Source organism: Mustela putorius, unplaced genomic scaffold (genome assembly GCF_011764305.1).
Source record: "Mustela putorius furo isolate JIRA1106 unplaced genomic scaffold, ASM1176430v1.1 tig00003909_pilon_pilon_pilon, whole genome shotgun sequence".
Lineage (NCBI taxonomy): Eukaryota > Metazoa > Chordata > Mammalia > Carnivora > Mustelidae > Mustela > Mustela putorius.
The window spans coordinates 34,587,316-34,608,339 of NW_025422057.1; the positions used below are offsets into that span (position 1 = coordinate 34,587,316).

Below are 21,024 nucleotides of genomic sequence, written 5' to 3' on the forward strand. Positions count from 1 at the left end.
AGGTTTCAGGTGCATTGCCGGGTGAGCAGGAACAGTAACAGGCATGCAGATTTATGCAAGAATAACTCATGCCTTTCGATCTGATGATTCCCATCCACCTTGGGTGAAGGGTGTACTTCTCAGTGGCTGTTTGTTTGGGTGATCATATATTTCTTCTGCGCTGGACAGGCTAGCTTGGCTGCTGGTCCTTGAGACCAAGGTCATGTCATTGTGAAAGGGTATATAATACCAGCGTAGTTTGTGAACCTGGCACAAGCCAGGCCACATGGCTTTCAGATTCACTTTGAGGCAGCCAGCTACAGAGATCCTGTTTGAAGAACAGGAAAGAGGACTCTAAATGGACAAAAATAGGTCATTGTGAAGCTGCATCGGCTGGATTCGTGGCATCTGTTTCTTTTTCCTTCAGCTTATCTAAATCTGGCTCTGGAAAGGAAAGTTTTCACATTTCACATTTTTTTCCCTTGTAGTATAACTTGAATGGAAATAAGTCTGTTGTTTTAGGCCCAGATTCCAAGCTTTTCTACTTTCTGAGTTACATAAACTGATCCAAGTTGGGAAACTCAAGGGTTTTAGCCTGTACCTAACCTTTTGCAGTTTATAAGCTTTTGAGTAGTACTTTGCCTTTTTTTTTTTTTTTTAAAGCAGATCCTGGTTTATAATACTCATGCCTTTTAGTGAATTCTATATTTTAATTGATTGAAGTTTTCTTTCTCAGAAGGATTTTCTTATAAAAACATGGAAACTGTACTTCAGGCTAGCAGGAGTGGTCTTTTCATTTTGTTTTGTCCTGTTTTGACTTATTATTGCTTTCAGAAGCTTAGCACACCCTCGGTTTAAACTGTTTTATTAAACACCTACCTCTTCTGCATTGTATTGAAGTTGAACTGTAAGAGCGAGTCTTTGATTTCAGAGCACGTGTTGTTTGAGGGACTGTATAGAAAGGAGTAGGCAGAGGAAGGTGCCGGCAACAGGACAGGGCCTGAGCAGCCACATACATAATGGAGATACCCAGTACTCTGTCAGAGCAATACCTGATGCTATGTCCAGACCGAAGTGCTGGGAGTGGGGGAGATGCTTGTATAGTGTAGAGAAATCAAAACCACCCCTGATGAGAATGTTCTTTGGAAGAGAGTAGCTCTCAGGAACTGAAATGGAAGGTGCAAATTTGACAGGCTGAGGCAGGGTGAGTGTTTTCACAGAGGGTGTAGATTGGGACAGGACTTGCTGACAGGAATTGGATGAACAAGTGAGACCAAGAGAGGATATATCAGTTGAAAAGGTTTGGAATGGGAAAATGAAAGGATCTGGTGAACAATTTTGAAAGCCGAGAACAAAGACTTGGGTTGTCTTTCAAAATAGGATGGATAGCTTTAGTCAAGGCTTTCATCTTGTGAAGGAGAAATGGTGGCACAGAGAAAACCTGTGGCAGCAGCATCAGGAATTCATCAGAGGAGTATTAAAGTGCAGGAAGGAGGAGAAACTAGATTGTCAAAGTTCAAGCACTGTACAAGCAGTTTGGACCAAAGCTTCATCTGCATGGAAGTGTCTGTTAGGTTAAAAGTTGTGTGATGCTGAATGAGGGAGATAACAACCAGTAGGGCAAGAGCTGGGTGTTTGTGGACTCAGAGTTGGGCAGTAGTTAGTGTGTGACACTGAGCAAGTCATTTAATCTCTGAACATCAGTTTACTCATCTATGTTAATACTACTCATTGGGTTATTAAATGGATTATGGGAAATAGGGCACATTCATACCAACACAGTACTTAGGCTTAATAGGTGTTAAGTAATATTAGTGCCCCCCCCAATGAAAATGTAATGCTCAGTAATAATAAAACTGCCCAACTAGTTTGACCAGTTTCCTCCCACACCCTCAGTCTGAGCTCAGTTTTCATGGTCAGGTGCTTGTTAGAACTGACTGTGACTAGAACTGACAGACTGGCTGATTTCACAAGGACCTCTTTATGTAGGAAATGTGAGGTTACATAAACAGAGCAAGTTTTAAGCCCAAATGCCCCAGGTCACTGCCCTGGATTACAGGACTTTACTAAGAACACAGGAAGTAGATTGCCAGTTTTCAGCTCTGAGGTGGTTCTACCCATCAGACTTGTTTTCTTGTCCATTCCTACCTTCCTCCACCCCCGCCTGCCAAGCCAGAAGTCCACAAAGAAACAGTTACTAGTGCAGTAAAAAAAACCACAAAACAGGCTAGCCCAAAATGTTTGAGCCTCAGCCCTATGTAGTGAATATAGTCAAAGAAATATGTTTAGTTCTGAACCCACAGGAAACGTTCAGGAATCCGTGGATTTGGACAGTATCTGCAGAGCCATTTCTACATATTATCTTAGGCTAATTCCTTCACTTGGAATGGCCTCCATTTTTTTTTTTTTTCACTCAGTCATGCCGTTAAGATCTGCTATCACCTACAGATAGACTTCCTGATTTCTCTATCCATGTCTTCTTCACTGAAAGATCTGTCTTCTTTCTGTGAAGTCCAGTTTCTACAAATACTTAAAAAAAAAAAAATTGGGATACTTAATGTGTTCTTCCTAGATTACGGTTCTATATGTACTTACTCTTCATTACTTTCTTGTACTAGCTTACCAATTCCTTAAGAACAAAGGCTTATGTTAGTATTCTTCTGTAGTGCCTAGAGCACATAGTAAGTGTTCAGTAAATTTTGGAAATCACTTATTTTCATGAATAAATAGGGAATGAATTGGGAATCCAGTTCAGAGAACTACGGTGTTCTCCAGGCAGGAGGCAGGAAATTGATGAGGTGCTTCAGCTCTTCCCATCCACTGCCCCCAATCCTATACTCTAACTAATGAACTCTAGTCTCTTTTCCAAGTGAGCCAAACCTTTGACTGACCTTCTGTGCTTGGGCCTGCCCTCTTTCCTGAACTTGGAATCCTCTTTCTTCCTGGAAGACTAATTATTGCCCTGCTCATATATGGCCTTTGTTCTATGGCTTTTGCAGATGTTTGGACACCTTTGCTCTTTGTCATTCACCAGTGTTCTGTAGGACACACCCCCAACACAACACTTTTCATCGTGTCCCTTAGTCATTTATTTATAGGTTGGATTTTTCTGGGACTTAGCTGCTTCATCTTTGTAGCTTCATTGCTTAGCTTCATGCCCTGTCCCTCATAAATATTTTTGGTTCTATTGAATTGAATCCAAAGACAAAGACTCCTGAGGCAAACCAGGTAAGTCCTCTGACACAAGAGCCAAGGTTAGTGAGAATGTTTGGAACAGCCTCTGTGCCAAAAAGTGTTTGAACTCAGGCAGCTCTGGCTGGGGAGGTGCCCTTCAGTTCTGTCTAGGAAGGTCACAGGAAATCAGGGAGGCTGGATTCTGTGCAAGGAGAGCGTGCTCTCTCTCTGTCTCTCTGTCTCTCTCTCTCCCTCTCTCTCTCTCTCTCTCTCTGTGTGTGTCCAGACCCTGGATTTTTCCTTCTGGGGAAAATCAGACTTAATCAGAAACTGGCTATGCCTTGGCCAGCTACTGGTCTATGCATGTAGCAGTGGTTTGGGGCATAGCCCTACAAGCCGGAATTGCTTTCCCATTGTAGTTGATACTTGAAACATCTAAATCACTAAGAGCATTAGTTAATTTTAAGAACTATTGGGTCTTTGAAAAATACTCAAATAAATAAATAAATCTTAAAAAAAAAAAAAAAAGCGGGGCGGGGGGGACGCCTGGGTGGCTCAGTGGGTTAAAGCCTCTGCCTTCGGCTCAGGTCATGATCCTGGGGTCCTGGGATCGAGTCCCGCATCGGGCTCTCTGCTCGGCGGGGAGCCTGCTTCCTCCTCTCTCTCTGCCTGACTCTCTGCCTCCTTGTGATTTCTGTCTGTCAAATAAATAAATAAATCTTAAAAAAAAAAAAAAAAAGAAAGAAAGAAAGAAAAGAAAAATACTAAATGGGGGCCCTGGGTGGCTTTGTCATTAAGCATCTGCCTTTGGCTCAGATTATGATCCCAGAGTCCTGGGATCAAGCCTCACATCAGGCTCGCTGCTCAGTGAGTGCTGAGAGAGAACTGCTTCTCTCTCTCCCACTCCCCCTGCTTGTGTTCCCTCTCTCACTGTGTCTCTCTCTGTCAAATAAATAAATAAAACTTTTTTGAAAAATACCAAACAGTCCTTGAGAGAAGGGGAGAATATATTACTCTCTTCCCCAGAAAGACCTTGTGGTTTTTTTCCCAACAAATTTTTATTTTCAAATATTTAAAATCTATAGAAATACATATCAAAATCATGATGAAATACTACCTCACACCTGTCAGAATGGCTAAAATTAACAACACCGGAAACAACAGATGTTAGTGAGGATGCAGAGAAAGGGGAGCCCTCTTACACTATTGATGGGAATGCAAGCTGATAAGGCCACTCTGGGAAACAGTATGGAGGTTCCTCAAAAAGTTAAAAAGAGAACTACCCTATGACCCAGTAGTTGCACTGTTAGGTATTCACCCAAAGGATTAAAAAATACAAATTTGAAAGGGTACATGCACCTTTTCATGTGTTTATAGTAGCATTATCTACAATAGCCAAACTATGGGAAGAGCCCAAATGTCCATCGACTGATGAATGGATAAAGATGTGGCAGATGTACCAATGGAATGTTACTCAGCCATAAAAAAGAACGAACTCTTGACATTTGTGATAATATGGGTGAAGCTAGAGTACATTATGCTAGACAAAATAAGTCAATCAGACAAAGGCAAATGCCATGTGACTTTACTCGTATGAAGAATATAACAAACATAACAAGCAAACATATGGGAAGGAAAAAAAAAAGAGGGAAGCAAACCATAAAAGACACTTAAACAGTAGAGAAAAAACTGAGGGTTGATGGAGGGGAGGAGGATGGAGGGATGGGCTTAAAGGCTGATGGGCAGTAAGGAGCACACTTGTTTGATGAGCACTAAGTGTTATATGTAAGTGATGAATCACTCAATTCTACTCCTGAAACCTATATTACACTACATGTTGACTGGGATTTAAACAAAAATTGAAACAATTCAAACCTACAAAAAATCTATCAGAATAAATGCAACAAACACCTGTATAACCTTTTTCTAGATTCACCAGTTGTCAGCATTTTGCCACATTCTCTTTTCTTTTTCCTGTGTGTGTGTGTGTGTGTATGTGTGTGAGTGTGTGATTATCATTTGCAAGTAAGTTGTAGAAGTAAGGACTCTTCACTCCTAAGTGCTTCTGGATGTCTCCTATGAACAAGAAATATCCAGATTGTTCTAGTAATATCCTTTAGTGCTGTTTTTTAAAAATATTTTATTTATTTGACAGACAGAGATCACAAGTAGGCAGAGAGGCAAGCAGAGAGAGAGAGGGAAGCAGGCTCCCTGCTGAGCAGAGAGCCCGATGCGGGACTCGATCCCAGGACTCTGGGATCATGACCTGAGCCGAAGGCAGAGACTTTAACCCACTGAGCCACCCAGGTGCCCCTATTTGTTTGTTTGTTTTACTTCAAGATCTAAACCGGTAGCCTTAACATCCCAATATAGTCTTTTTTTTTTTTTTTTTTTTAGATTTTATTTATTTATTTGACAGAGAGAGAGAAAGAGCGATCGTAAGTAGAGAAGCAGGCAGAGAGAGAAAGGGTGAAGCAGGCCCCCCCAGCTGAGCAGAGAGCCCAGTGTGGGGCTTGATCCCAGGACCCTGGGATCATGACCCAAGCCAAAGGCAGAGGCTTAACCCACTGAGTCACCCAGGTGTCCCCAGCACAATAGAGTCTTACACTTAGTTATCATATCTCTATACTGTCCTTTAATTTAGAGAGTTTCCTAGGCTTTTTATCTTTTGTATCATTTGATAGGTGTATTTCAGAGGTTTTATAGAATATCACTTAATTTGGAATTATCTGATTGTTTCCTCATAATGAGATTCAGGTAAAACACTGTTAGCAGGAATAGTATGCAGATGATCTGTTGCACTGAGAAGGACATAGTACAGGAGGCACATTAAGTCAATTTACCCCATGGTTGGTGATGTTAAGTGTGATCATTTGGTTAAACTGCTGTCTGCCAGATTTCTCCATTTTAAAAATGCCTCTTTCTCCCTTTTTAAATACTGACTAATCTATGAAGTGATACTTTATTAAGAGTATATTAAATATCTTGTATCCCCTTCCCAAATTCACCCAATGGTTTTAGAATTCATTGATGACTCTTGCTTCAATCAATTATTACTGTGATGATGATATTCATTTTATTAAAATCTTATTTAATTTAGTGAGATACCTGCTTCTTCGCTCCCTCAAGTGCCTTTTTCTAAATAGATAACTTATGGGGTGCCTAGGTGACTCAGTTGGTTGAGTATCCGATTCTTGGTTTAAGCTCAGTGGGATTGAGCCTTATGTCTGTTTCAGATTTCCTCTCTTTCCCTCCTCTTACTTTCTCTCTCAAGTAACAAATAAATACAATCTTTAAAAAATAAATACATAACTTAGACATATATTGAAAGACAGTAAGCATCTTTACTAAATATAGCATTTTGATTGACTAATAAAACTAAATCTAAACTTCTCCTGATGATTTTGAAATTCATAATTTCAGTTCTTCTTAATATATGTCTGTGGACTTTAGAGCAAATATATCTACATAGACCTTAAATTGTAGTACTAAAGCATAGGTGACCACTTTCTGCTACTTAAAACACTGTGAAATGATCACAGTCACAAAAGTAACCATAAATAATAAACAAGCCAGTCCTCATTTGCTAATGATAATGATATTCTTGTCTCATCATTTTTAGGCAAGACAGTATAAGTGAATGGATGAAGAATGAGGGCTCTGTAAGCAGACCTGGGTTTTAGTCTGAGGTGTCCCTTAACCCTGGAGTTTCAGTTTCCTCATCTGTAAAATGGGAATAACAACTGTATTTGCCTCATAGAATTACTGTGAGGGACGAAAAGAAATTGCAGATGTAAAGTATTTATTATTAGCAAAGTGCCTGGCACACTGTAAGCACTTTGTAACTTGTGCTTGTGGTGGTGAAGTTGGTGGTGATGGTTACTTGTACTAGGGATCAAGTATAAAAAAAATCTAACATGAAAAATTATGTATTTAAGAGCTCAGGAAGCGTTGTTTGTGACAGGTAGCCAAGAACATTTTGGAGGTTGTTATATTTAATGTGTTCTCAGGTATAAAGAGGAAAAAATTTTTTAATTAAATTTACCCTGTAAAAACCTGGCCAAATAAAATGGAATTATCCCAATTAAGTCCCCCCAACCCCACAACTTCATGTTCCTCTTTACCCCAGAGAAGTGTGGTCAGCCCAGGCTTGTCTAAAAGTCCTTCCCCCACCCCCCAACCTATGTGGCACCAGTGGGAAAGCAAACAGTTTCCTGCCATCCATTCTGCCCAACCCAGAGTCGTGATGGTGATAGTGTTAGAGTTCCTGTAGCTTCCCCCAGAGCTCATAGTTCCACCCACAGATTGGTTCTGAGCTGAGGGCCTCCCATAGCTCACCACATCTCTGAAACCCTCTCAGACTCCTTAGGTATGTGGGAAACAAAGTCACCATTTGTGAAACCTGAGTTTTATGATCCTGTTGTCTCTTAGTGGCTCAGAGGGCAAGGGAGAACAGAATGAGCTGATAATTTTTTGGTCAAGCTTTTTTATATGCCTTTGATACTAACAGAAGAACCTGCCCTCATAGTGACAGTTTGAGGAGCTCTATTTGTAAGTATGATAGGCTTCTATTTTTTTTTTTTTGGAAGATAAATTTATTTATTTGAGAGAGAGAAAGCCCCTGCAAGAGTAGGGGGGAAGGGTAGAGTCCCAAGAAGACTTCCCACTAAGTGTGGAGTCCAGCACAGGGCTCAATACCACCACCCTGAGATCATAACCTGAGCTAAAATCAAGAGTCAGATGTTCAGCTGACTGAGCCACCCAGGTACCTCAATAATAGGCATTTATTTAAAGAATGTATTAGAATCATCAAATAATATCACATCTGATCATTCTCTTTCCTGGTGGAGATGGCTAGATATATATGAAAAAAAAATTCAGTCACCTTATTATTTGTTTACCATAGTATTCAGTCTATTATTTAAATAAATTTAAGGTTTACCTTTAGTATCTAGATTACTGCTCTTTATTCACCAAACACTTGAAAATGCACATAGAAAATACCTATCCTTAATTCGAACTCCAATTTTTGTGAGACTGTATGTAAAACTCCATTTGACATATCACACAAATAACTGAAAATGCAGAAAGAAAAATTGACACTTGCACAATATTTAGTTTATAAAGCACCTTTACATGTGTTATTTTATAACCCACCCCTCTGTAAGTTAATCAAGACAAATTCTTTTTTCATTTCACAGAGAAAAGAGACAAGACTCAGAAACTTTAAGTTAATATTCAAATTCATGGTTCCACCACTTGTTGGGTTACCTTGAGTAAGTTGCCTGATCACTCTATGTGATTTCTTTAACTGTGAAACAACTAAACATAGTGCCTACTTTACAGGGTGTGAATGGAAGCACTTAGAATGGTGCCTGGGACACAGTAAATAGATGCTCAGAAAATGTTAGCTATTTTTACACATAGCTAGATGTTAGACATAACTAAATGTTAGAACTTGGATCCAAATCTAGACCTTCTGACTCCTAGTCCAGAACTCTTTTCAAAAGTACCATGTGGAATTTGCCTTTTAGTAAATAATTAATTTAAATTTTCATCTCACATTGACCTTGTTATTCTAGAAGGACTCTTTTTATACTTTAATTTGACCTTAAATTTCTGAAGATCAAAAGGGAAATATATTTGAAAGATTCTTCCTTTGGGTTTGGTTGATCTTGAGGCGTCAGAAGGTGTTTTTAGTAGGTGAAGATACAACAAAGTTGTTCCATTTATAATGATTTTGGGTGTTTCTGGTGAATTTTGTTTTGGTTGGAAGGCCTGAGGTGTGAAGTAGGTTTGAAGGAAATTGTTGACGTGGAGTCACACACCCCTTATCTGTAATGCTAGGAGAATATTGTCATTACTGAGAGTGGCAGCTTGCTGATCAGGGAGTAGAAATGATTTATTATAAAAGATTATTTGTTGTAAAAGAGTTATCCTGAAGGAATTGGTAAGGTATTATGGGCCATTCCTTAAAAGGAGAAGTTGTTGTTTATGGATATTTTTCTTGATAATAGTATTGGTAGCAAGCTTTTACTTCTGACTCCCCATTGTTTTTACTCTGTATACTGCTCATGTTAACATTTATGGCTGTGAGAGAGGCCCGATTGAAGATCTACATGTCTTTGTGGTAGCTACTCAGCTCCTGTGGGGAGATACTCTCCTCTTCTGATGCACAGGTTGAGCTCAGTGCAGGAATTGACGTGGAAGGTATCAGAGGGTAGGCAACAATGTGCCGGAAAAATGTAGTCAGTCTGGTGGCCTTCTGGTGGCAAGGAGCTAGAGATATCACCAGCTCAGTGAGCATGCCTCATTCCCAGGCAGTTTTGTTTGTTTGTTTGTTTGTTTGTTTTTTAAGTAGGCTCCATGGCCAGCATGGAGCTCAGCCCGGGACCTGAACTCATGACCCTGAGATCAAGACACAAGACCAGATTGAGTCGGATGCTCAACCAACTGAGCAACCCAGACTTCCCATCCCAGGCTTTTTTGATGGATCTGTGCATAATGTACACAGATGGGATCCTCTTCAAGAACAAGATATTCAGTGTGCCTTTAGGACCTTTGTGGGCCATCTGTACCAGGGTTTAACAGGGTGAGGCAGGAGGATTGAGAGGACATGCTGAGACCCCCTCTTTATGATTTACATGTTTTAACTCACTCATCTCTAATATTCACTTTGGCAAGTGGAATTAATGTTCTCACATTAAATGAAAACACTGAATTTTTAATAGATTCCTTGGGGCTTGGTGATTGTTTGATACTATTTCCAGTAAAATGAAGATATGAAGAAATGATATTTTTTCTAGTTTTGCTGTTAGGTTTTATTTTTCTTGCCTAGCCACCTGCTGAATCTTTTGACCCATCGAGCCTAGGAACAGAGCCCAGAAAACAGCTCTGGGCACCCCCCGCCCATGTAGGCAACCTCCCTGTTGTGTCTACATACCCACTTCTGTGGGCTTGGTGTTGTCCCTGTGCATTGACTTCTGCCTTTTGGATTGGCCACTCTTGGTGTGTCAGGTAGTGGTTGATCTTTTTCCTACTGTGTTTGTTTAGATGGTAGGTTTAACCTTCTTCTTCTATATTTGCTTGGGTGCTGTGTGTAGTAGACAAGGAATTGAGAAAAAGGATTTTTTTAAAGTACCCATTATTCATTATCTACTGCTCCTGTCATTATGTGCTGCCCAGGACTCCCAAGAGCATTGCTTCTAGGCCAGTTGATTAATGTCTTTGTTTGATGTGTGAGAATCCTCTGAATATGGAGGCTCTTATTCTCCACCATTTACACATTTCTGGCATGCAGCATACCAGGATAGAACCATATTTATTGGTGGTTTTTTTGAGGTCAGTAGTAGGACTGGGAATGGAGGTGACAGCTGAGAGACTGAGCAAAGCTAGAGGGGTTGCAGAGGAATTGAATAGTTGAGTAGTGAAACTTAGACTAGCTTATGATGGGCCTTTGCCCAGCTGCCATACATGAATCCTGGTATGGCAGCAGAAGCCAGAATTAGTCCCTTGAATATCTGTTGACTTGACATTCTCTCAAGTCAAAGTCCTTGCTTCTCTGTGCTTCTAAGGCACTTTGTCTCCATGTATCTGATTCAGCTTTGTAGCAAATAGTCAATTCTTTAAATGTCTATTTAGTAGGAAGTACTCGCCTCCATCTCCATTTTCTCATAATCCATAGAGTGTGTCCCACTTGTAACAGTTGCTCAGTAAATCTTACTGAATCAAAGTGAGCAAAGCTGCTGTCTCTCTGGAAATTCTACAGCTAGTATCCATGTTTATCAGTTGTATACTCTTCCATGAGTTAGGAGAGTATCCTTGGAGAAAGCAAGCATCATTATCAGAAGTAACATAATCTATTTTTTGTCTCTATAGATTTGCCTGTTCTTGGCATATTTGTGCCTGGCGTCTTTCACTTAGCGTAATATTTTCAAGGTGCATCCAAGTTGTAGCATGTGTCAAGCCTAAAGCTTAATAGAGTTTGGGGGACAGATGATGCTGGTTTTTTGGCGGGTGGTTGTGGCTCAGGCCAATGATGAATCTGCCTGCTCTCATGATGACCAGATTTATAGGCATGCCATGGAGATATTGTGGGTTCAATTCTATACCACCCAAATAAAGCAAATATTTCAATAAAGTGAATCAAACCAATTTTTTAGTTTCCCAGTGCATATAAAAGTTATGTTTACTGGGGCACCTGGGTGGCTCAGTGGGTTAAGACTCTGCCTTCAACTCAGGTCATGATCTTAGGGTCCAGGGCTCGAGCCCCGCATCGGGCTCTCTGCTCAACAGGGAGCCTGCTTACCCCTATGTCTCTGCCTGCCGCTCTGCCTACTTGTGATATCTCTCTCTCTCTGTTAAATAAATAAATAAAATCTTTTTTTAAAAAGTTATGTTTATACTGTATTGTAGTCTATTAAGTGTGCAATTGCATTATATCTAAAAAACTGTACATTAATTAAAAATTATTTTATTGCTAAAATGCACTAACCATTATCTGAGCTTTTGGTGAGTTGTAATCTTTTTGTTGGTGGAGAATCTTGTCTCAGTGTTCATGGCTGCTGACAGATCAGGGTGGGGATTGCTAAAGTTTGGGATGGATGTGGTAATTTCTTAAAGTAAGACAACAGTTAACTTTGCCACATTGATTGACTTCTTTCACAAATGATTTCTTTATACCATATGATGCTGTTTGATAGCATTTTACCCACAGTAGAACTTCTTTCAAAATTGGGGTCAATCCTTTCAAACTCTGCCTCTGCTTTATCAGCCAAGTTTATGTAATATTCTAAATCTTTTGTTATTTCAACAGTCTTCATAGCATCTTCATTGGAAATAGATTGCCTCTCAAGAAACCATTTCTTTGCTCATCTGTGAGAAACAATGCCTCATCTGTTAAAGTTTTGTCATTAAAACTGGCTGAGATTGCAGCCATTCAGTTACATCTTCATTTAAAATATACTTATTCTAGTTCCCTTGCTATTTCTACCACATCTGCACTTAAGTCTTGACCCCCTCAAAGTCATCCTTAAGTTGGAATCAACTTCTTCCAAACTCCTGTCATGGTGATATTTTGACCTTTTCCCATGATCATGATTGTTCTTAATGACATCTAGAATGGTAGATCTTTTTCAAAAGGTTTTCAGTTTACTTTGCCCAGATCCATCAGAGGAATCTCTGGTAGCTATTGTCTTATGAAATGTATTTCTTAAATAAGACTGGGGCGCCTAGTTGTTTCAGTTAGAGGTACCTGTGACTCTTGATCTTGGGGTGTGAGATCTCTACTAAAATAAGTAAATAAACTTTAAAAAATAATAGTAAAACCTGAAGGTTGAAATGGCTCCTTGATCCATGGGCTGCAGAATGGACATTGTGTTAGCAGCCATGAAAACAACATTCATTTCATTGTACATCTCCATCTGTGCTTTTGGGTGACCTAGTACATTGTAATGAGCAATAATATTTTGAAAGGAATCTATTTTCCTGAGCAGTAGGTCAATAGTGGACCTAAAATCATCAATAAACTATCTTGTAAACAGATGTGCTATCATCTAGGCTTTATTGTTCCATTTATAGTGCACAAAGTAAATCTATCATAATTCTTAAGGACTATGGATTTTCAGAATGGTCAGTGAGCATTGGCTTCAACATAAAGTCACCAGCTGTATTAATGCCTAATAAGAGAGTGAACCTGCCCTTAGAAGCTTTGAAGGTGGCATTGACTTCTCTTCTCCACTTTAGCTGTTAAAGTCCTAGATGGCATCTTCTTCCAATAGAAAGCTGTTTCATCTACATTGAAAAAGCTGCTGTTTATACAAGCACCTTCATTAATTACCTTAAGAAGATCTTCTGGATATCCTGCTACAGCTTTTATATCAGCACTTGCTGCTTTACTTTGCACTTTTATGTCACAGAGATGGCTTCTTTCTTTAAATTTCATGAATCAGCTTCTGCTAGCTTCCCGCTTTTCTTCTCCAGCTTCCTCACCTCTCTTCATTCCTTCATAGAATTGCAGAGAGTCAAGGCCTTGCTCTGGGTTAGGCTTTGGTTGAAGGGAATTTTGTGGCTGGTTTGATCTATCTAGACCACTAGAACTTTTTTCATATCAGCCATAAGCTGTTTTGCTTTCTTATCACTCATGTGTTCACTGGAGTAGCACTTTTAATTTCCTTCAAGAACTTTTCCTTTACATTTGCAACTTGAGTAACTGGCTCAAGAGGCCTTGCCTTCAGCCTCTCTCAGCTTTCAGCATGTCTTCAGCACTATGCTTGATCATTTCTAGCTGTTGATTTCAAGTGAGAAACGTGACTCTTCCTTGAAGAGTTAGAGGCCATTGTCGGGTTATTAATTGGCCTATTTTCAATATGGTATGTCTCAGGAAATAGGGAGGCCATGGAGAGGGAGAGAGACAGTGGAATAGCTGGTCACTGGAACAGTCAGAACACACACAGTATCTATGAAGTTCACTTTCTTATGTGGGCCTGGTTCATGGCTCCCCAGGACAATCACAATAGTAATCTCAAAAAGCCCTGTTCACAGATCACCATGACTAATATAATAATCATGATGAAAAAGTTTGAAATACTGTGAGAATTGCCAAAATGTGACAGAGTGACACACAGTAAGAAAATGCTGTTGGAAAAATGGTTCTAGGGGCTCCTGGGTGGCTCAGTGGGTTAAAGCCTCTGCCTTCGGCTCAGGTCATGATCCCAGGGTCCTGGGATCAAGCCCCACGTCGGGCTCTCTGTTCAGTGGGGAGCCTGCTTCCTCCTCTCTCTCTCTGCCTGCCTCTCTGCCTACTTGTAATCTCTGCCTGTCAAATGAATAAACAAAATCTTTAAAAAAAAAAAAAATGGTTCCAAAAGATTTACCTGATGTAGGGTTGCCACAGGCTTTCAATTTGTTTAAAAAAAAAAAAAATGCTGTATCTGCAAAGCATAATAACGTGAAGGACAATAAAATGAGGTATGTTTGTATTTCATGGAAATTCCATAGAGGAGCTCTGAACTTGCTCCCCTGAGTACTTATGAGAATTAAGCAAGATAATGTCTACGAGTACCCAACCCAATGCTTAGCATACAAAAGTCTCAGTGACTATTACTTCCTTGTGTCCCATTTCAAGTTTTTGGATTTTAGTAAGAACTTGCCAAAGTGAAATAGCGGGTGAATTTTTATTTGGTACTTTGAATTTAATGTACTGATTTCTCTCTCTATCCTTTTGTTTTTGTTCTCCCAAGGCTATGCCTTTCTGCTGTTCCAGGAGGAGAGCTCAGTGCAAGCCTTGATAGATGCCTGCCTGGAAGAAGACGGGAAGCTGTACCTGTGCGTGTCCAGCCCCACCATCAAGGATAAACCGGTAAGCGATACGCAGCCAGCGGATGCTTTGCGAGAGCACGTATGCATTTGGAATAACTGATTACATCCTCTCTGTAATGGGAATGCTGGTAACTAGGATCCTCTTACCCAGGGTGACCTTGCTATGCAGTAGAGCTGGACTCTTGTGGATGGGAAACTAATAACAAATTACTCAGTATTTCGTTTTATCCCTTTGGGACTGCGTGTAAACAAATATGTCCTTGTCTTTCACTTTACAGCTCTTTTAAGCTAATTCCTATTCAGTAACTCTGAATTGAAGTAAACAATGCTCTTAGTGGTTTTGGCAACTGGTTTCTGTCATTATTTCAGATCAAGGACAGGAATAATTTATTATTATTTTTTTAAGAAAGATCGTAATCGGCAGCGTTTATGATCCCGTGAATGCAAGGCATTGTGCTAGATGGTACCCACAATGGACTAGCTAGAGCCTTCTGGGCCAGGAGCTTACACTCTCAAATGGATAGCTTCGAACAGGGCAGGAGAAGGCAAGGGCAGAGAACATGGACCCAAAACCATAAATAAATGTATGTGTATACAGAGTTTGTAGTTTCTGAACCAAGGAGTATGAGTAAGTCATAGGGTAAGAGAAGAAGACTGCTTCCTTTCTCCTGACAGAGGGGTTATCAGTGGAGAAGGGCAAGACTATATTCAGAATAACAACAAAAAAAGTAATTGGTTAACATGGTAGAAGTAGGATGGAGGGAAATTGGGAGGGAATGAATTTGTGCATCAAGAACCGGTGCTAGGAGTGGGAAATAGGGTTAAAAATAGTGATACAGACTAAGGGACCAAAGCAGGTATCTCTCACAGGGCCTGCAGCACATCCTGTCAGACTGATACCAGCCATGTGTGGCTTGCTTAGCAGTTAGATTTATTCTCAGAAATGTGCATGGGGAAAGAGTTGGGGTCAGAAGTAGAAATCTTGACTCCAGCTCATTTAAATTATCTGCTTGGCTCAGAATAAGTCACCTAATACTTGTAGAATCTTGGTTTCATTATCTATAAAATGGCAGGAATATGATGTCTCTCTGGGATGTTGAACAGCTCAGGTAAGAGAAAAATGAATGTGAAAGTATTTGGGACTTGTACAAGTATAATTAGATGATGCTACTAATGCCAAATAGTGCTTTAGTTAGGAGAGCAAGTTTAGAGTTTATGTACATGGTAAGGTCTGCTGGAAGGAATGGTGACCTCTAGAACAGGGTTTACAGTTGGTTGCGAAAGAATGGCTGGGACTTGTCCACCTATAAGGGGGAGACTGCAGCATGGAAAGCAGAAGGAGTCACTAAAGAATGGGGATATTGAGTCATAGAATAATCGATGCAGAAAAAGCAGGATTTAAGCAAGTGTGACCATGCCCCTATATTTTTCAAATTCTGGAGTCATTACCAAATTTTTATAGCAGTTAACCAACATGGATAAGGTCAGGAAAAAGAGTAAGGAACCTTTGTCAACTTTAGTCTGAATTTAAACCATATGGAGTATCTGTGCTTTGTGGCTAGGATGGGAGTATGCTAGTATGCAGTGCTTCATCTGAGTAAATAATGAGAACGCTGAGGTAACTTCTCTAAATCTCTTTGGAATAGCATGTGATTAGAGAGACTAATCCCAATCTGGTGGGGTCAGATGTCTGAAAAGTAAATGGTCAACCTCCGGAGAGTCTGTTACTGTAGGAGAGGATTTGAAATATACATAAAAAAGGCAGAGGGGTAGAGGTATGCATAGAGATAGTTACGCCCAAAGTAGATTAAGAAGCTGTTGAATTATCAGAGAAAGACAATTATATGATCTCTCTGATATTAGGAATTTGAGAGGCAGGGTGGGGGGGGGGGGATGGTGAGAAGGGAGGGAATAAATGAAACAAGATGGGACCAGGGAGGGAGAAAAACCATAAGAGACTCTAAATCTCAGGAAACAAACTGAGGGTTGCCAGTGTGGGGTGGGGTGGGGAAGGATAGGGTGGCTGGGTTATGGACATTGGGAGGGTGTGTGCTATGGTGAGTGCTGTGAGTTGTGTAAGACTGATGATTCACAGACCTGTACCCCTGAAGCAAATAATACATTATATGTTAATTTTTAAAAAAGAAGAAGAAGCAGCTGTTGAATTGAGGAGAGGAGAATGGAGATGAGCAGATGGGCTTGTGAACCTTGGAAGGGTCATGTTCCTGGCTCTGTGGGAGAAGGAGGGTATTATGCCTTGTCAGGGCAAGGCTTCACCAGGACTGGTGGGAAGGGAATGAGCAGTGGCAGTTGCAGATGGCTGTGGTATGTTGATTGTTTTCCCTCCAAATACGTGTATTACCCTGGGCTTGAAGGACTTTTGAAAATAATTAGTGTAATTATCTGTTTTGGAAATGTTTATGGGCAACTAACTTTCATTGTGTTTCTACAAATTTCTGCCTTATTGCAGTTTTCATTTTCTGAACTCAAGTGAAGAGGTTTTATTGGAGCTTGGTGAATTTTGAATGGTGGCTGCTGATCACGTATTTCTTTAACCCAGGCATACTCAAAATTTCCAGCAAAAACAATTTAAATATAACGTAGGATGGGAAACAGGAAAGTCCCCCAATACCTGTAATTCTAATGAACTGGATCCCATTTTGGGTTCCAGCTCTTTTGGCTCCATTTTTGAAACCTTCTCTTTCTTGGCTTCAGTTCATATCTATCATTCCCAAACTCATTTGGCCACACTTCCCCACCCAAGTTTCGGTACATTCCACCTCATTTTGGATGCTCCCACAGAAAGTGAGAGCTGGGTTAAACTACTGGGAGTAAATGAGGACCTTGGCAATAACTCAATGTAAAGTCAGCCTTTGGAACTCGTTCACCAAATCTTCTGAGCTATGGTTCTTTCTTGATTTTTCTTCTTCTTAGCTTGGCTACCTCTCAGGATCCTAGTGCCCTCGTTCTGTTGTTTAGTTCTCGCTGGTCCTCCCTGGATTTCTCTTTGGAAACATACAGTGTTCCAGAATGATCTCACAGATTTTCTATCCTTTGACCTTCTCCCTTATCCCTTCCCCCCAGTCAAACCCATATTCCCTTTTTGTGGATTAGGTTAATCAGATTGTTTTCCTAATACAGAGCCTGATAGCAAGGTCCCCTCTCACCTCTCTAAGATTATGTTTGTTTTTTAACTCAAATCCCTAATCAGTGGGTTTCAGATAGTATTAGGAAGATACTTTTGGTCAGTGATTACCTTTCATTTATGAGCACTCAGCCTACCCAATGTATAGGTCTGATCCTGAAAGATGACAGAAGACACTGTATTGATAGCTTGTTTGATTGACTTCTCAGTCCCAAAGAAGGGTAAACAAATTGTTAAGAGCAGGAGTTACTGCAGAGCTCCTAGCTGTGTGATTTTTTTCCCCTCCTCCAGCAAGAGAAGTTCCATTGCTCAGATATTCTAGGCATCCCAAAGGATAGCTATGTTCTTGCCCAGACTTCCAGTGAAGCAGACAGACACTGTGACAGTGGTTTCTCTTGTCAAAGTGACTCCACTTTTTGAACATATAAAAAGGCTAAACCTGAAGTTTCAAAATAGCAAATTGATAGATCAGGAAACATGCCAGAGACTAACAGAGATAAGGACTGAAAAACAGTAACCTTGAAGACAGGGTGTGGAAGGAGATGTTTATGGTTCTTACCTTCTAAAACACTTTGGCCAGAGATGTGGCATAGTAGGCACTTTGAAAGGAGTATCCTAGAAGTTTCCTGCTTCCCCCTCCTTACAATTTATAGCATAGTCATTAATTTATAAATATCCTGAGATATGACAGATTGATTTTGCTATACAGTTGACCCTTGGACAATGGGGTGGGGTGGGAGTATTAGGGGTACTGACCCCCATGTAGTTCAAAAATCCACATATAACTTTTGACTTCCCAGGAACTTGACCACCGATATTTACTATTGCCACAAGCCTTAACAATAACATATATACTTGATTAAACATATTGTATGTTATATATACTCTTATACCTTATTCTTACAATTAAGTAAACTAGAGAAAAGAGAATGTTACTAAGAAAATCATAAAGGGCACCTGGGTGTCTCAGTTAGTTAAGTGACTGCCTTCGGCTCAGGTCATGATCCTGGAGTTCTAGGCTCGAGTCCTGCATTGGGCTCCTGGCTCCACAGGGAGTCTGCTTCTCCCTCTGCCCCTCCCCCGTCTCATGCTCGCGCGCGCGCGCGCGCGCGCGCGCGCGCGCGCTCTCTCTCTCATTTCTCTCTTTCTCTCTCTCTCTCGTTCTCTCTCATTTCTCTCTTTCTCTCTCTCTCAAATAGATAAATAAAAATCTTTTTTAAAAAATCATAAGGAAGAGGAAAAGTGTACCATACTGCCTTTATCAAAAAAAGTATGCATTTAAGTGGACTTGCACATTTCAAACCTGTGTTGTTCACGGGTCAACTGTATATTTAAAACTGAATTTTGGTTATTGCTCAGGTAACATGATCATCCACTCAAAATTTGAGAAAAATTGAAAAAAAAATGTTGAGCGCAAAGGAAGCTGGAAACCAGTTGGAGGCTGGTTTAGTTCTTTAATTTTTAATTCTGTCCAATCTCTCTATAATTCTGGTCTTTCCTACTCCTGTTAATATATGAGCTAACACTTTTAGGCCCTCCTCTTTAGACACACAGACAATCCAGATCCTTTTGCCTGGGACTAAAACCTTCCCTTTCTTTTTTCTGCTTTCCTTCTGAACCCTATATTCCAGTTGACTGAAATATTTCTGTTCCTGTCTCAATTTCTAATTGCTACAGTTATTTTAAGATGCCTCTCAAATGCCATCTCTTTCCTGAAGCCTTCTCTGATCACTACACCATCTATAGTGACTCACACCTACTATTATAGCTATCTCCAGCCCACATTCAGCCATCTTTTCAAGGTAATGTGCCTTCCTTCCTTTAGACCATGTTTGAGTGCCAACTATGGATAAGACATTAGAGCTGGTTACTATGAATTGGACAAAATCCTGTGTTCAGAAAGTTAAAGTATAATGGGTAGATAAAACAAATATATAAATATATGAACCTATAGAGCCTGGAACATAAAAGTTTTTCAAACATTCGTCAAATTAGGAAAAATAACAAATACCATGAAGATAAAGATTAAGTGCTTTGGAGTGTTTATACCTACCTGGAGTGAGAAAGAAAGCTTCTTGGATGATGTGTCATTGGAACTAGGCCTTGAAAGTTGAAAAGGGTTTGGAGATTAGCCAGGGGAGAGGTGGAGCTATGGAATTGTGGGAAATGGACATTGCAGAGAAAGGCAAAAGTATAAACACAGAAATGAGAAACTGTGTAGAATGAGTGGAGAACATTTAAGTTGGTTAGATGAAGCACAAATGTATGAAAAGAAGCAGGGGGAATTAAATCAGGAAGATAAGTAGGGGCTAAGTTACAGGGCTCCTTGATTGATGGCCTCAGCCCTTGGGTTTGTGGTATATTTACTTAAACTCTTTCATTCTCCACCTACTACCTCATAAGACAATAACTATAATTTTATCTTGGCTCAGTCAAATCAGATTTGTCATATCCCTCCTTGGAAATCTTCAGCATTTCTAATCTTCTTTCTTTATTTATTTGTTCCTTTTGGTCTAAATTTCATGGTTTGGGCACCTTCTATCATAGGAATTTCTCCAAAGGAGGAACTTCTCCTCTAAAATGAGAGAAATACCTCTTATTCATAATAAAGCCTTCTCCTCTCTCCACTCTCTGAATTTGCAGTTGAGTCCACAGAGTTTCGTAGTATTTGAATCTTCGGACCTAATATTCCTTTTTAGGAGGTCTATAAGATGCTGCAGTTTTTTGTGTTTTTTTTTTTTTAATTTTACTTATTTATTTGACAGAGAGAGATCACAAGTAGGCAGAGAGGCAGGCAGAGAGAGAGAGAGGAGGAAGCAGGCTCCCCACTGAGCAGAGAGCCCAATGCGGGGCTCGATCCCAGGACCCTGGGATCATGACCTGAGCCAAAGGCAGAGGCTTTAACCCACTGAGCCACCCAGGTGCCCCGATGCTGCAGTTTTGATATACTAAAATAGTTTCTAGTGGTCCCCTTAAGGGACCATATTTAGTATTTTCCAGAGTGTGTTCTGAAGAACACCTGGTCCATCAGACACTTGTCTCTTGAGAGCATCATTGCCAAAAGTTTTGCTCATAACAATAATAGATGCCATTTGTTGAGAATTTTGTGCATTTTATACCATTTTCTCCTTCAATTAAGCATTCCATAGGCAAGAACATTTGGGAAAAGTTGATATATTAAGGTTCTGAGAAGTCTTGCAGTAAATAAATTTGTGTAATATTTTTTAATCCAGCATTTGATATACCTGTTTGGGGATTATACATGTGAAGGTTTTGGTGGAATTAGTATTCCATGAAGCTCATTCAAAGAATAGGCTTCTTCCCAGGAAAAACTTAGGTAACTTGAACTTTTATGTGTATATTACTCTCAAGAGTTTTAGTGATCAGCATGCCAGTAACAACATCCT

General features: G+C 40.1%; 1 protein-coding gene across 9 annotated transcripts in view; it reads left to right on the forward strand.

Annotated features, from left to right (window-relative positions):
• Window positions 1-21,024, forward strand: part of CPEB3 (cytoplasmic polyadenylation element binding protein 3) — a 195,118-nt gene that overhangs the window by 129,648 nt on the left and 44,446 nt on the right. For all 9 annotated transcript variants that reach the window (XM_045068734.1, XM_045068732.1, XM_004749661.3 and 6 more), the window contains one exon: window positions 14,394-14,512. In XM_045068734.1, coding sequence (XP_044924669.1) covers window positions 14,394-14,512 — 119 coding nt within the window. The remainder of the gene's footprint in view (window positions 1-14,393; window positions 14,513-21,024) is intronic.